The sequence below is a fragment of the Astatotilapia calliptera genome, chromosome 17, assembly GCF_964374335.1.
Source record: "Astatotilapia calliptera chromosome 17, fAstCal68.1, whole genome shotgun sequence".
Classification (NCBI taxonomy): Eukaryota; Metazoa; Chordata; class Actinopteri; order Cichliformes; family Cichlidae; genus Astatotilapia; species Astatotilapia calliptera.
The window spans coordinates 27,259,703-27,276,501 of record NC_137438.1 but is presented as its reverse complement, the minus strand read 5'-3'; the positions used below and the strand labels follow the sequence as shown (position 1 = coordinate 27,276,501).

General features: G+C 40.6%; 1 protein-coding gene across 3 annotated transcripts in view; it reads right to left on the bottom strand.

Annotated features, from left to right (window-relative positions):
• The window catches only part of anks1b (ankyrin repeat and sterile alpha motif domain containing 1B), a 276,143-nt gene that overhangs the window by 141,711 nt on the left and 117,633 nt on the right, over window positions 1-16,799 (bottom strand). For all 3 annotated transcript variants that reach the window (XM_026146086.2, XM_026146087.2, XM_080291511.1), the window contains 3 exons: window positions 14,895-15,017; window positions 13,907-14,094; window positions 7,561-7,692 (listed from right to left, as the gene is read on the bottom strand). In XM_026146086.2, coding sequence (XP_026001871.1) covers window positions 7,561-7,692; window positions 13,907-14,094; window positions 14,895-15,017 — 443 coding nt within the window. The remainder of the gene's footprint in view (window positions 1-7,560; window positions 7,693-13,906; window positions 14,095-14,894; window positions 15,018-16,799) is intronic.

Genomic DNA, 16,799 nt, shown 5'->3' with positions numbered 1-16,799 from the left:
ATCCAAATAGCTGCTGACTATTTTCAGTTATGTATTTTTATCTCATAACTGGCACGCTCATTTTCTTTCAGGAAATTGATGTTTCCTTTCCCGAGCAGTTATGACTACAAGGTTTATGTGAGTGGAAGAGAATTATACTACTAGCATATACAGAATGGCTACATATTAACAGTTTGATTTATTACAATGGTATAATGCAAGATTAATTAATTTTTCCATTCAGTTCAATTCAATTTTATTTATATAGCACCAACTCCCAACAACAGTTGCTTGATATTGTAAGACCCTAAAATAATACAAAGAAAGCAACAACAAAAAACCCCAACAATCATATGGCCCCCTATGGCAAGCAATCCAGCGACAGTGGGAAGAAAAAACACAGTTTTAACAGGAAGAAACCTCATGCAGAACCAGGATCAGGGAGGGGTGGCCATCTGCTGCGACTGGTTACTGAACACTTAGGAAAGATTCTCCTGTTTTGACTTTGTAGTCACATCAACTCGTGCTGCCCGAAGTCCTTATTAAAAGACTCCAGGTAATGCCACCAAGAAAAAAACTCTGTACTCTGAATTTCTGTAGTATTAGTGATGAGCAAGAGGAGGAGCATAATGGTGTGGGTGGAGTCATCTTTGTCTGAATGGGAATAAGACCAGAGAGATGCAATTTACCTAAGTAGGCCTCCAAAATGACCAAGCACCTGGGTTTCCTCATCACGCGCACATTCTTTGAGTCATCCGCCCTGTTGGATGGAATATAACCAATGGTTACGAGCGGAAAAATGTTTCTCCCCCAAATGGTTGGCAGTGGGCGAGAAATTTGGGGTTGAGTTACTGCCACTTCCTATCACTTCTGCTATAACACCACTAACGGTGGACTGTGGAATATTTAATAATAAATTTTTCATGACTGGACTTGTCCACAGGTGGCATCCTATCACAGAACCACGAAGGAAGTAAATGAGCTCCTGAGAGCGACCCATTCTTTCACAAATGGTTGATTTTATACACCCACGGTGATGGAAGTGACTGGAACACCTGAAATAAATCACTTGGATTGGTGAGTGAGTACTTTTCAGTACCTTTAGTCTTCTTTGTACTCATCGAATCTTATCACCAGTTTGTTTGCATGACATTATGATACCGCCACTTTGCTTCCAGGAAAAACTTCAAAAGGCCAGCTGCTGTGTGTGATTTATTTATTTATTTAAACGAAGCATGTCTAATTCTGCACGTAAGATAAAGATACAGTTTCCATGGAGCAACTTCAACCTTGCTTATTTTAAATAATTAAATATTACAAAACATTAAACAATCTGAAAAAGGTCAATGATCTTAAACTTTAAACATAAGATGAAAACTCACCCACTCACACAAATTCTACTCCCTCATTTAGATGCTTTTAAAGCTCTGCACATAATTTCTGCCCCCTCATAAACACTTGCCTTTGATGTTCCTTAGCACCCTCAAAGGCTCTCATGGCTGTCTGATCTGTGACAGCACAACACTAACCTCTACAAACTGATATCTACATATGAATGCACACAATCTGGAGTCAACCAGACCAGAAGCTTATCCTGCACTTAGTCTCATGAGTTTTGACCGATCATGTCTGAGCAGGCTTTGACTATGCTGTTTGTGTATCTAACATGCAAATCATGAAAACATCTGCTCTCATACAACTGTTTAAAACATATCTGTAAAGGTGGACTGTACTGGAAACTGAGCCTGGATATCACTTATCTGGATATTTGCTGGCTAAGATTCTTTCATTTCTCACACAAAGACACCTTACAACACACATCTTAAAACTGCGTCAGCTGTGAGTAAAGCCCTGTTTCCTAAGAAAGAAAATTAGAGCTTGAGAAAGAGAAATGTAAGAAGCAAGTCTGACTAAGTGTGGAGGAAGAAAGTCAGACGGAGGAAGAAAAACAGGAAGGAAGTAAAGATGGTGAAATGAGAGGAAATAACCTGGTAGAAAGTCAGGAAACGCTGACATGTGCAAGTGTGTGTGCAGCAGTCTGACGCACCTATGCTGTTGGTGACTGAGATTTGTTAATGGTGGACATCCCACGCCTGACATCTCAAGAAAGTCTGTGTTGCTTGGCAACACTCCAGACCTCTCTCTACAGCATCTCTTGTCTTTCCTGCATTTCATCATTACCTGTCTCTCTTTTCTTTTGCTTTCAAGGTTGTCGCAAATGAGTTCTGTAACTTAATTTTAAAAAAGGTGACGCTGCAAAGGAAAGCCCCGCACATGCTTTGGCGTCAAGCTGCGTTCACATGGAGATGGTCAGTGGAAACCTGTAGCTAGTAACGACAATTCTCAACAGGGGAAACTTCGTAATGAGGGAGTGAGTGCAGTCATGTGTGCACAAAAAACACGCATGTGACAGGCAGCAAGGATATGTTAAATTCATTACCTCGGGCCACAAAGGTACAAGGTACAGACACACAAATATGTATAGACACACAAATATTAAAACATAGGCAAACTTTATTTCGTGCTTGCTTAAGACGTGCAGTCTTGCACAAACATAGAAAAATAAATAAAACGTCCGCAGCTGCCATTTAATAAAGGTACGTATTTACTTTGCTGTTTTTGTTTCAGGGTATGACTTCACGTCAGATGGCTATTTTGGAAGCTGTGAATTGTGGGCCTGTTGAAATACTTCAAGCAAGTTTTGACATTAGACATCCATCTCCGTAATGCTACAGGGCAGCTTTTCTTATTCCACTACTCATGAACCTTCATCCAACACAATGGACTGGCAGCTGCTGGGACTGGATGTGTTATGAGAAGTAGGGGTGGGTTTACCGATTAAAATTGGTTAGGTTAAACCTCACAAAATTTCAACAACCACCAAACAACTAAAACTGTAAATGAGAGCAGGTACATGGATTCTGCACAAATTCGTAAACATAGAGCGCGGACCCGCCGACGCATCAGAATTGGTGAGATGTCAGCTTTCTATGTTTACGTCTTTTTTTTTTTTTTGCACTAGATTCTGACGCTGCAGGTTTCATCATCCTCCAACCAAAACTGACTGAACCATCAGCAAAAGAAGATCCACACTAAGCTTCACCTTTCGCTTCACGTAAACATCGTCATGAATTCCCTCTTACTTTTGCTGTTTTGCTTCCACCATGATAAAATGACACGTCATGCACAGCTCTCCCTCTCTCTCAGTGTACTTCAAGAAGAGTGTCACATCTAAAAATCTCTGTTTTCTGCATTATCCACTTTCTTATTACGCACCAGTCTACCACTGTGTACAGCGCTGTCGGCCGCGGTTTGTTTTTTATTTTTTTAATTTAACTAACTTACAACAAGAAATTTCTGCTGCTGAAGAAATGTAAACTTTTTAAAATTATGCGAAATTGCAAAATGCTTAGCTGTGTCTCTAATTAAACCTCTGTAACTTTGCTCTGCTTCAATTTAATAAAGTTACGTTGAAACCAAGCACACCATTGTTTTTCTTGTGACATTACCAATAAGTTTGATGTGTCACATGGCCCTCTTCCTATTGAAAAAACAAAAGTTGTATCCAAGATGGCCGACTTCTAAATGGCCACCATGGTCACCACCCATCTTGAGGAGTTTGCCTCCTCACATATACTAATGTGCCACAAACAGGACTTTAATATCACCAACCATTCCCATGTTATTACGGTGTATCCATATAAATGGCCCACCCTGTAGAATGAAACGGTAAAAGGTAAAGAGTTAATAACATTTTTTTCAGACCAGACTTTATTCGTTTTTTTGGTCTTCGTCCTGGTTAGAAATTGAGACAAACAGGATAGAGGTACATTTCCAGGCACTGGAAAATTACACAAGTTCCCATTAATGATGAGAAGGGTTTCTGATAGTTAAGCTTGAACACATGTTGTAAAAAAATCTGTATTTCTCATGCCAAATTCTCTTTGACTCCTACAACTAGTATATATCTACACACCAATACCTGAACACTCCCCGGCACCTTTCTACCAAGCATCCGTGGTTTTTGGAGTGGTGAGGTGTCTGATCAGAGTCCAGAGACAATATCCACCCTGGGCACATCCTTGCTCACCCTGATACCACCCGGTGGCAGAGGACAAAGAAGTATCCCCTGCTAAACCACCAACTCTCAGGTGTTTCACCCTCAGGCGTAACTAAGGTATAGCTATGAATTTAACAGTGTTGTTTTTCAGCCACATAATATTTTAAAACACTTCCATAAAACCTTCATTGCAGTATTTTACATTTGCAATGGCTAGCCATCCTGTTTCACAGAAAATTATCAGCCAACACTGCTTTTCCCCTCGGCTGTACTGACCTTTCAGGTCATTGTTTTGGTTTTCCAGCCTTTTGGATGCAGCAGGCAGCTGTGTTCAACAAAAACTCTCCTGTGAGCTCTCCGCTCAGCACCAAACAGAGCTGCCAGGTCTGTTTGATAAAACCAGCCTCATGGCCAATCAAACTAACCTATAATAAACAATACAATATAACACCCAAAAGGCAGGCACCCGGTGTTGGAGAGTATCACAAAATAGTTTGTTTTCTATCTAAGCCTGCATGCTGGAGTTTGGCTTTTATGATTTTTAGGATATATTGGCAATTTTCATACACAACACGAACTCATGGACAAGAAAAGTTCAACCTGCAGAAATGCTTCAAATGTGGGCCAATTACTCAGAAAACCGCAGACCTCGCAACCATAGCAACCCTGGCACCAACAAAGTCAGTAACTAGCTGGTGAAAAAGGAAGCATATAGCAGTTACTGTAAATCAGAATCAGAATACTTTATTGATCCCTGGGGGAAATTATTTTTTGTTACAGTGCTCCATTTTAAACCAACATTAAGACAAGACAGACAATACACTAACTAAGAATAGTACAATATATACATATATATACATACATACATACATACATACATAAGTCACTCATAAATAAATAGTTGGAAAAGAAACATGTGTAGTTGTAGCAGCAAACAGTGTGTTAAGTGGATGCGTTGTACAGGGAGATGGCCACAGGCAGTAAAGAGCTGAAAGGAGCACTCTTGCCAGAAATTCAAAATGTAAATGTTGCCTTACACATTTCTCAGAGATAAAAATGTACATGTGATTTGGCACATGACTGTAAACACTGTTTATATGTCAGTGATGCTTTTCCAGTTTAGATAGATTCATGCATTTCTTTTCTGCAACCCCCCCCCCCCAAAAAAAAAATACTCTGAATCGGGTGCCAAACATAAGGCCCAGGGACCAGAATCAGCCTGGCAAAGATTCCAATCTGGTCCTATGGAAGGTTTTAGAAAATATAAAGGAAGACATTGCTCTTGGATTTGTAACTGTATTTTCACAAGGTTTACAGTTTTTTTTCTACTGATCAAGACCTCCCCCACTGGCCATTAACACAATTTCATTTTAGATTTCAGTCAGTTTACCTCTTGCAATTTAAACCCAAAGAGTCATGCTTATAGATTTCTTTCATTTACTACAGCAGCATGTTAGAAAAACTGAAACATGATGTTGAAATTGTGCTTCTTCATCTTCTATTATTACATTTATATATTTATATATCAATATTATATAGTAAGATTTAATAGATTCACCAGTTTCACCAGTCTAGCCCACATAAGATGAAAGTGGGCTGTATGTGGCCCGCAATGCAAAATGAGTTTTATATCCCCGCTCGAAAGTTTTTAAATGACTAGCTTGATAGGGCTGTGGGAGGTTCCTGACCAGATTTCAATTAATCAAACACATCTATCTGATTAATATACTCATTTTCCTCAAATTAAACAATACACAGCACATGAATCAATTTTTATTTACCAAATATCTGATTTACATGTTTATATGAACACTGCCTGTATATATTAGGAGGGCAGGGTTCTTAGTCTGGAGGATATTTTGTAATCAATTGAATTTGACAACATCATTTCTGCTGACATACAGTAAGTAAACCAAAGAAATATGAATTTTCCAATGAAGAATTTGAATAATTTTAATGGCATTAAAGTATATTGAGGGGGGGGGGTTAAAGAAAACTTTAAATTACACCGTATTTCACTTTAACATGGTGCTTTAAGCGGTTTATTTTAAGGTTAGACTTTCTGTATGACTCATTACAAAAATCTAGCACTTTGATTGACAGCTTTAAGTGACAGCTGACAACCAGGAAACTAAACACTCAGACAAGAGACAGAGGTTAAAACACTACTGCGGACATCTAACGAGGGAGAAAGATGACCAGGGGGGACTGGTGAGCGCGCATGTTAGCAGATGTCACGTGGATTGATAAAAACAAAAGATTGAGATGTAAACAATGGTGGCGACTGCAGCACAGCTATTTTTTTTTTAGACCCTATTAATCCTCTAAGGGGATGCAAATGCTTTTTTTGTGTGTGTTTATGTTAACTCTGTTTATCCACAATGGCAGTGGGAAAATCACTGCAGTGATAAGTTAATTATTCAGCAACGACTCGGTCCTTCTCTCCCTCTGACACTCTGTTCCTTCCACTTCTACTTCTTCAATAAAACCAGCGCGAGCACGCACGCACACACACACAAATCCTCCCACGCAAGCTCGAGATGATGTCACACACAAAAAGCTGATGATACCGATTACGCTGTGTATACCCACATGCTCGCATTCAAAGGTTTAAGCTATCATGCACAGCGCATTAGTACAAACGCACACACTCGCCCAGGTGCGAACATCTCCAGGCGGTGTGCCAGTCAGGCCGGCAGGCTGCCAGTATACCAGACAGAGGGTCTGTTGTGTTGTAAATGTCAGATGTCCCGCTGTTTGTGCCAGCATGCATCTCCCTGCTAAGCACTCATTTAAACACACTTAATACACAGCGTGTGGGGCTGAGGGAGCCGGAAGGAAGAAGTAAAGATGGAGCGGGAATACTGAGAAGTAGTGTGAGTTTGGATCAAGCCTGCTTGTTCAGTAAAACCCTAAAAATCAAGCTTCTGTCCTACACAGCCTTTCTTTGTTGTTGTAATATGCCCATTTTTCCCCACAGGGATCATTAGCCTTTCATGTCGCTTCACTGTATCAGATATTTCAGCTGAGAGTTATTCAGAGTTCATGAACTACTCGTAAAGGTAAAAGGCTTCAAAAAACAAACAAACTGGAGAGATAGGGAGGATCTTCAGAAATGTATGATAAGGAGATGAAGAAAGAGGCAGAAACTGAGCAGAGTATTTAGAACTGCCAGGAGAGCCGGTCTCTCTAGTGACGGCTCATTCACTGCGTTCCCAAGGTAACCAGTGAAAGTATTCGCTCAGAACAATGGCAATATCACTAGCCTGTAATTTGTGTGTTTGTGTGTTGCTTTACTCTACATCATGTATGTTAAATAAGAATTGTGATGATGATATCATTCTTTGACTCTGTGCACACCGACACTACATTATAATGCAAATTAGGAGTCAAAACATCATCATCATGCAGTTAGAGTTAGTTAATTCACTGCATATAAGTGTGTGTGTGTGTGTGTGTGTGTGTGTGTGTGTGTGTGTGTGTGTGTGTGTGTGTGTGTGTGTGTGTGTACACGTGTGTACCTGCGACAGGCTGGAGAAGCCCAGGTTACGACAGCCATTGCATGGAGTCAGTGCTTCCCAGAAGCCAGTGGGACCGCAGCTCTTTTCTGCCTCATCTTCTTCCATGGCCGGAGGGAGAGGTGGCGTCGGCCGCTGTGAGCACAAAATTCAGAACACAAGTATACGATTGTCATTATAACAAGTAACCAGTAATAATCAGCTCAAAGATTAGAGGGTGTATGTGTCCCAAGAAGATTAATTGTCAACCGGACAAAGAAAAGACTGATGGTACCGTACAAAAGCCATTTGTATACATCAGCATAGATTTAGGAGGACAGAGGGTGACAGCAGTTATTTTCAAAGCTGCTATGACCAATATATTTACAGTAACAGTGGCTCGTGTAACCCTGGCACAGACAGAAACAAATTGGAATAAACAAGCTTTTACATTAAGACTGAATTAAAAGAACAGCAGAGCTCCTGAAGGCTCTGCTGGTTGAGAGAGGGGTGGGAGTTGGAGGCTATTATGAAGCCTTTCCAGGTGCCACTTATTGGTCAGAAGCAGCTCACTGTTGATTTGCCTTCTGGAAAGAAAAAAGAAGCAAGTAGGACCGCAGAGACTGGTCACCCACCTCTGCCATTCTCTTTAGCTCTACACACAGAGTTATTAAATTCATCTTTTTGGCTTCAGAGCACAATGCTAACGTCGCTCTGTGACAGCTGTGGGTGCAAGTAAGTGGCAGTTTGCTAAAATTATTTAACTTCTGATGCTTATGGCTAAATGTGCAGCAGATTCACCAAAAACACTCTTATGGGATAAAATCAAACAATCAAATACATTCTTATCTAGAATTTCTTTCCCTGACTTTCTTCCATTACTGGAGATTTTGATAATTACAGTAAAAGCCAGCTTATTTCCCCTCAAAGGCACCATCTTTATCAACCTCAGTATCTCTTTGTGAAGCTCTTCATGGGGATCACAGCAAAAACCTGCAACCCTTCTCATATAACTACTTGAAATACCTGCACAGCACTGCTTTGGGCTAGTATGTGTTAGTGAGAAAAGCCCATTAATAGCAGAACATCTGAGGCTCACACGCAGTGCCCTTTCCTGGGGGCTCTTTGGCTCTCAGGGGACAGGTGTGCGGATGGGCTCTGCAGTATGAAGCGTCAGAGGGCAGATAAAGCCCACCTGATATCTCTGTGAACCAAACAACGCAGCTGAGGGCGTAGACCACAGCAGATTACAAAGACAAAAACACATATCGGCCGTCTCTAAAACTGCATATAGCTTTTACCAGGAGTGATGAGGGTGCACAGACTGAGGGAGGTCTCATGTTCATCATGCGGTGATTATCTTTAGAACAGAGGTCTAAAAGATGACAAGCGAGAGGGCAAAAAGAACAAAAAAAGAAAAGGATTAAGAGCGGCAGGAATGCAGAGGGCATGCTAAAGAAGCAAAGAATGAAAACTGTGCACCCAAATGAAGTTACAGAAGGAAGGAGAGACAGATGGAAAGAGCCAAAGAACGGCAGCGAGAATGGAGACGGAGGCAGAAAATGAGGCAGAAAGCGAAAGGTCACCAATCGCTCCAGATTGCAGAGGGCCCTTTGCAACACTTGAATATTGATTGATCTAAAAAGGACTGCAGTATTCACATATACATACTGCACTGTATGCATAAACAATACATAACCTTTCATTACAGTATGAATGTGATGCCAGCCAGTGTTCAATAGAGAGGACACAGTTAATTATTCATACTGAAAGCTGCATAGCTAATCAATATTACATTAGTTGTCAATGGGAAAGCTTTAAAGGGATAGATTATGACTTAGGGAAAATCACCTGCTTAACTACATGAAAATGTGTCTTTTATGTCTGTCTGAAAGCTTCTTAACACAAATGAGTTTAGTTCATTTGATGGAGGAAACACAAAATGATTTATACTTGGATTTAAACTGACTCCAGTGTAATGAGTTTAAGTTACACGAGTTTAAATTTTACAGATCAATATGAAACCCAATAAACCCTTAGACATTTCCCTGCACTACATGCACATGGCTCTGATAGTGCAGCCAACTGGTTAGTGAAAACTAACCATGCATAAAAAATATCTGTTGAAGAGAGTCTTTGCATGGATGAAAAACACAGTTTTTACACAGATTTTAAGTGGCTCGACAGATCCAGGCTCAAATATCTCTACAATGACTGAATGGGTTACGCTGCACTAGATTTCTTTCCTAATTGTTTGGACCACTAACACTGAAAAGTGTGATATGTCCCCTGATGGGAAGACAGGAACTGCAGGTGTGGCCACAAAATGCCATTTCCACAAAAAAGGAAGGAGTACATTTTCATATTATAATTATATTTAAAATGGGTTTCTTTTTTTACAAAATTAAAAAAAAAACAACAATCAAACTAATCAAGTCTGGAGTGAATTTTTTATATTTTATGTCTCATGTTCAGAGTTTTTACTCAGGGCTGCAAGTATTGTACAGATTTCCAACTAGCATGGAGAAGTCTTAATTAACTGGTCATTATAGACAATCATGGTTAGCGATGAATAAACAAGGATCAACTCCTAAATCTAACTGACATCTACAGCAAGGTGACATTTTTGGTGCAGAGAACAATATCGTGGCAAAAATTACATTTCAAACCAGTATGAAAAATCTGATCAATATGCCCAATAATATGATTTATTACAATATATCCTTACTTGATTCTGTGCTTAGTGATAGAATGTTAGTATCGGGAGACAGTAAATTTTATAACCTGCTAATCAGTGTCCCTCAACATATAGCTTAAAGCAAAGCTGTATATCATTATAGTCCTGCAGGGTTGTTAGCATGGCTACAGATTGGCACCAAATATTAGAAATTAAGGAACACATTTGATTTTTAGTCCAGACAGTACTTGTAAAGGGTATTTACAGGTTCCGGCCTCTTAGATGTGAGGATCTGATTCTCTGCTCTATGCATCATCTGCACGCAAAACACAGAAAGAGTCCAAGTAGGGAAAAGAAAAGTGGCCAGCAGGGGGCGAGCTGTAGAAAGAAGTCAGAGTGCAAGTCCACAAGAAAGTTTTCCTCACTTGACTTATGACCTCATTAAACACTTTTCTGTTGGGTTTATGGCCTCAGTCACTACCTTAGCTTTAATTCACTTAACATGATGTCAATTTTGGTCCAATTTAGAGTAAAACAGACGACAAAGCATCCAAGCCTCATTTGTCACATCTGGTTTCCAAACACCAAGATGAAAATGGCCAGAACACTCTACTTAAAGCTCCACGATGACATCCACCTTTTATGTACAGTCTGTGCTTTTCCATCACGGTTATTGGGATACACAAGTTCTGGAATTCTGGCTGGAAAAAATACACAATCTCAGCTTTGATTTGAAATACTTAGATAAGCATGTGGACTAAATTATTTAGTTTTGAATTATAATTGAATAATAAATTCTTGTGTAATAAATGTAAGCAAAGAATACAACCAGTGCCAGCAGACCAGTGGCATCAGATTATAACAAACACATGCTGGTTTAACCACACAGAATGCACATGCTAGTGCTCATTTGAACACAACTCACACACATTTCCACTCTGACTTTCTGAATTCACACTGTGCCAGCATTCTTCGTGAGTGTATGCAATCTATGTGTGAGTTATTGCGCATATTTGCATTGTTCATTTCTGTACTATAGAGACATTGAATCGCATACTAAATAGGCCCGGCCTCAGTTTGGACAGTAGCCTGCGGGCACATATAAACACACACAGACATACACAAGCTAGGAGTGTCAGTAATAGAATACAAATTGGTACTTATAGAGAGGGGCACAAGATAGATTCAGGTAATTACAGCCTGAGTAAGACGTGGTGTACGTGTTTAATGTGCATGCACGTGTGAGAGAGCCTCAGCATGAGGTCTGTGCACCTGCTGCACTGTCCATAAAAGCTACTTGAATTACGCTGAAAGTGAACTTATTAAAGAAATGAAAAAAAAAAAATTGGACTATTGATCAGCGTCACAATATTTTTTGCTGGAGTGTCTGTGCATGTGTTACTGTAGGGGAGAGAGATGGAGAGAAATAGAAAGAAAAATAGAAACAGACAAGCAGTAATAAGTGAGAAGCGCAGGCACATTCGATCGCATTTCTTTGGACAACCCTGTGAGTGTGCACGCCTGAGCGTGCGCGCACGTGTGTCTGTGTGTGGTCTAAAGGTTCAGGTGTGATAGATGACCTGTGTTTCTGTCTTTCTGGCTGATGGAATTGAGCCTCAGAGCCTCTTCGTCACACTGTGCTGGCTGTTAGAAATAAACTGCAGGTGTGATTCTCTGGTCAGCTAACACTGATAAAGGTCATCCACTTCCTCCTGAGCTGAACTTCAAGCCATTAATGTCTAATCAGTTTTCTCCTGCGTAAGAGTGTGTGTGTGTATGTGTGTTGTGTTAGGAGAGTGTGGACAGATACGGGGAAGGCGTGAACAATATTTCAGCATAAATAGGCACCAATTTAGAAGAAGGTCATGAAAAATATCTGCAGGCTGTGAACGGATCTTTGAGCACAAAGAATAATTACAATTGTAAATAAACCCTGGACCTGTTTTGTTTCTGTAACAAGAAGTGACAACTCAACAGGACGAGCCAACTCAGCAGCATCAGTCTGATACTGCCCTCTGTAGTCAAAATAGTCAAAGTGCAGTCTTTTTTGTAAGCCAGAAGTACACAAAGTGCCCATTTTATTAGGTGCACCTTGTTAATACAAGGCTGATCCCGCTTTGACTTTAAAACTTCCTTTAAAACTTCCTGAAGGCTTCATGACGCAGATTCAGTGAGCTGCTGGAAACACTTCTCGTTCACATGGATCTCAAGTCTCAGACTGAGATATGCCAAGATGCAAGCCATGCTTTCATGCTGTTTACAGCTAATTCTGATCCCATCAACAGAATGTTGCAGCAGAAATCGACACCCATCAAACCAGGCACCATTTTCCAATCTTCTCTTCCTGTTTTTGGGTAAGCATGTGTGAACGGTAACCTCAGTTTCCTGTTAGCGTTCTCTTATCTGACAGGAGCGGCACCCGGTGTTGTCTTCTGCTGCCGTAGCCCATCTGGTTCAAGGCTGTGAACTCTGAGATGCTCTTCTGTACATCCTGGTTCTGACAAGTAGTTATTTCGGTCACTGCTGCCTTCCTATCATCTCAAAGCAGACATGCCCTTCTCCTCTGACCTCTGGCATTCAACAAAGCATTTTTGCCCAGAGAATTACCGCTCGCTCGATATTTTCTCCTTTTTCTCAGACCAGCCTAGCTGGCACAAACAACCACATCACTTTCAAAGTCACTCAAATCACCTTTCTTTCCCATACTAATGCTCAATTTGAACTTCAACGGGTCATCTTGACCGTGTCTGAATGCCTGAGTAGCTGCCATGTGACTGGCCGATTCGATATTTGTATTAACAAGCAGCTGAACAATACCCAGTGAAGTGGCCTTGACAGTAAATGAAGATCTGCAGCACAGCTGGGCCCTGTGTGCAGTAAGATAAAACATCTTGAAGGACTAAATAAGAGCTGATAAGCCTGCAGAGAGAAATTCTTTTAGATAAACAGAGAGCCTGCCTGCAGTCAAACATTTATAGATGTGGCAGAAACATTTTACTCAGAGCCAAAATATTTTTCTATCGATTTTTAAGTCTTAATTTATTCTAGAGCAACACAGACATTATTGTAGGGACTAATTGCAATTCGGTCACTCCTGAAATTAAGACTTTCTGAGCCAGTGACCTCATACCAATCTTATCTGAAATTGCAACCATAAACTATCTAGTTTTTTTTTTTCTTCATTTGGCAGATTTGCACTGACATTTGCACTTTTGTTTTATCTGTTTACTAAAACAGGAGAAAAAAAAGAACAAGTAAAACAGAAAGCAGGCCAGCACAAAGCAGCCAACTAAAGGGATATTTAGGGGCATAAATCAAACTCCAAAGACAGCAGGAGAAAAAGAAGTGCTGCAAAACCACTAAATTCTTGTATTTAAGAAACTGGAATAAGGCCCGGACATTTACTTTTGAGTTAACCATCATCATAGTCAAGTGTCAGTTAACAGAAAAGTAGAAATGCATTAGTAGTTTTTCTTTTTGGCATGGAGTTTTTCAGAACAACTTTAAACTCTGGTGTGAGAATATTTAATTACCAACGAGGTGTTCAATTGCAAACTACCTCAGTGCCCTTTTTTCCATTTTTGCCTGGCTCATTACTTCCCACAAAATGCATTTACATGAGCAGACCAAGAAAGGAGAGGCAAACACCACAACCAAAATGCACCACGCCTCTGTAATAGCCTAGTGGCGTACCTTGCTGGCTCGAGTCAGAGTGCCGTTGGGTCGATCTGGGCGCTCCTCATCGGACAGCCGCCCGCTACCGAAGCTGTCCATAGAGTGGGAGGAGATGGTGTGGCAGAGCTCCTCGAATGAGTAGTCCCTATCCCGGCACTTTTTGATCTCATGAAGCAGTTTGGACAGTTCGCTTGTCACAGCATCATCTGAGGAGGATGTAAGAAATGTGATCCGTATCTGTGAAGCCAGTTATTCTCATACCGGGTACGCCAGCAAATATATTTTATCACCAAAACAACAAAGAAAAAAAGGTGGAAGAAAATCTTTTATATGCCTGTCTGATTTATTGTGAGATTAACCTGTTTGGCAGACACAAAACTCCTCCCCCGTCTGCTTCCTGCTTTGCTTTTGTGTCGCATTAAGGCACACTGTGCTAATCACTTCCTCCTGCTTCCCTCCACGACTCTCTAGGTAATCAAGGTAATTATGGGATCTGCTGACAATCACTGAGAGGAGAGCAGATCAGCACACACTCAGCAGGTTGCAATGTCATATTTGTAACACAGGGGGCAGTGCTGGACAAGGTAAGTGTGGAGTGGCAGTGACTGTTATTCTCCACTAAAGGAGCTGCTCTCCATGGCTTTATTCAGCCCATATTGCAAAAAGTAAACAATAGTTCCAATCAAGTTTAGTGGCGTTGTTCTTAGAGTAAACTGGACACATGCATTTGGATGATGGACTGGTCTGTAATGTTCCCTTATATATAAATAAATGCTTTATATAAATGCCTTTGTAGTTGTTTGGGTATATTACTAAACATATTGTAAGCCTTTGTGCAGAATGCATAAAGGAATGTGCTACATAGGTTGTTATTTGTTGTTATGTCATCTGTCTACACCCAGTTTCTGTTTCTTCCTCTTTTTAGAACTAAAAAAGCTGTATTTAGTCACCTCAGAGCTCACAGTCCAGTACTTCAGTTGTCACATGAATCTGTCTTCATACTTACTCTTGTGTCTCAGTGAAGGGGACGCGGAAGGCGAGGGAACAGAAGTTCGAGGTGTAGGGACAGGACACGTGCGGACAGGCTCCTCCAGGATGCTCAGCTTCTCCATCTCATCCATCATATATTCTACAGACACGTGGAAACAGCGGAGAATTAAGAAGATGGACGATGAAGCAGACAAAATGAAAGCAATGTGAATTAAGGGGAAAGTGAAAATATGCCAGGAAGACGGGAATAATGAGCAGAAAGGGCACAGAGTGGAGGAAGTTTGGAGAGTGATCGAGGAGGGAGAGCGAGAGAGAAAAAAATCATTTCAGAGGCATTTTACCAGATCAATATAATAGCACAGCCATCAGTATTGTAAACAGCTTGAGCTGCATTCAATTCACACTTTTCCCCGCACCGCAAATTCACTTCACAGCTTCTGCTAATAAAGCAATCTGCTGTTCACGAAGGTAAAACAGAACAAATTATGTGGCTAGGGAAGGAAAGAGGAAGAGGAGGGGAGAAAAGGGTTCAGGTGAAGGGCCAGAAACAAAGTTCAACACTTGCTTAACTCAGGCAAAGCACACGAATACACTTGCAGACAGAAATTAGGTGGCAAATTCCCTGCAGAGTCCTAATGAGGGAGCCGGTTAATGTCAGGAGGAGTGTTTGTGCGTGTGGGTATATTTTCATTATTATGAATAGTGGCATTCAGCTCAGTAGTTATGACGAACAACCACATTTGCATACAACTACACTTAGTACTGGAATTTGTATCCGACTCAAAAAGAAAGACGAAATGCTTCGACAGATTTATTAAGTTCCATAAACAGCAGAGAACATAAAGTGCAGCGTCTTTATAAAATAATAAAATAATCCACTGAACTGTAGTACACAAGCAGTTGCTGATGGGTAGTACAAAATGAACTTGTTAATTCAAACAGTCGGATGAATCGTGTGCTGTGAAACAAATGAGATTCTATTCATAACGAGGTGCCTACGGCAACCAGAAAGCCCCTCGACTGGCACAATTGAGTAAATGACAAGTATTCTGCTCTTTGCGTCTCTGTCTGTGCGCGTGTGTGTGTGTGTGCTTTTCCATCTCCTCTCCAACAGGAAATGGCATGCAGCTGATCTTTTCACTGAGTCACAGCTGCGTCCTTTCCCTCTCTCTCTCACACATTCACTCTCCAATTTATGCTGAAGTCCAAATCTCTGTTTGCACTTCTAATTTAGAGAGACAAGCTTTTCACGGCTGTCATTTCTGACCAATATGCACAATGACATGAATTTTTGACTTTTAAAAAGCTACGTTCATTTCATAAACATATTTTCTAGCCTGACTTGTGTGCATATTAACAAATATTCCCCCAAACTGTGATTCTATATGCACAGCTCGGGATGTGAACAGCTAAGGATGCCGAATTAAGTCCAGACAGCTGCACTGTATTGACATCTTCAACCCCAGTTATCCACATAATCACTCTTCATTCTTGTAAATACAAGTGTGTAAACAAGCAAATCCACAGAACTGTATTGTAAACTCTATCCATTCTCTTCTGCTTTTCCAAATTAGGGTCGCAGAAGTTATTTTAAACTGTAGAGGAAATCCCAAATATACCAAATAAAGCTAAATGTTAGGAGTAGGTGTACAAAACAAGGAGCAAGAATCTAGTAGGTGGTGCTGCGACAGAGGCTATACGGCATTTGGTTAGCATACACTGACTGGTGAGTTACATATATCACTTTTCTGTCATTTAACTGTTCAATGATGTTGGTTTAAAATGAATGTCAATGTAGGAGGTCTGTATCAGAGGGAAAAGCTGAAAAACGTTTGAAAGTCCAAAATGTATGTCCTTCATATTTTCTAAAGGATTCTGGCCACCAGGCCTGGTGTTCGACTGTCTTGAATCTGAAGTCAAT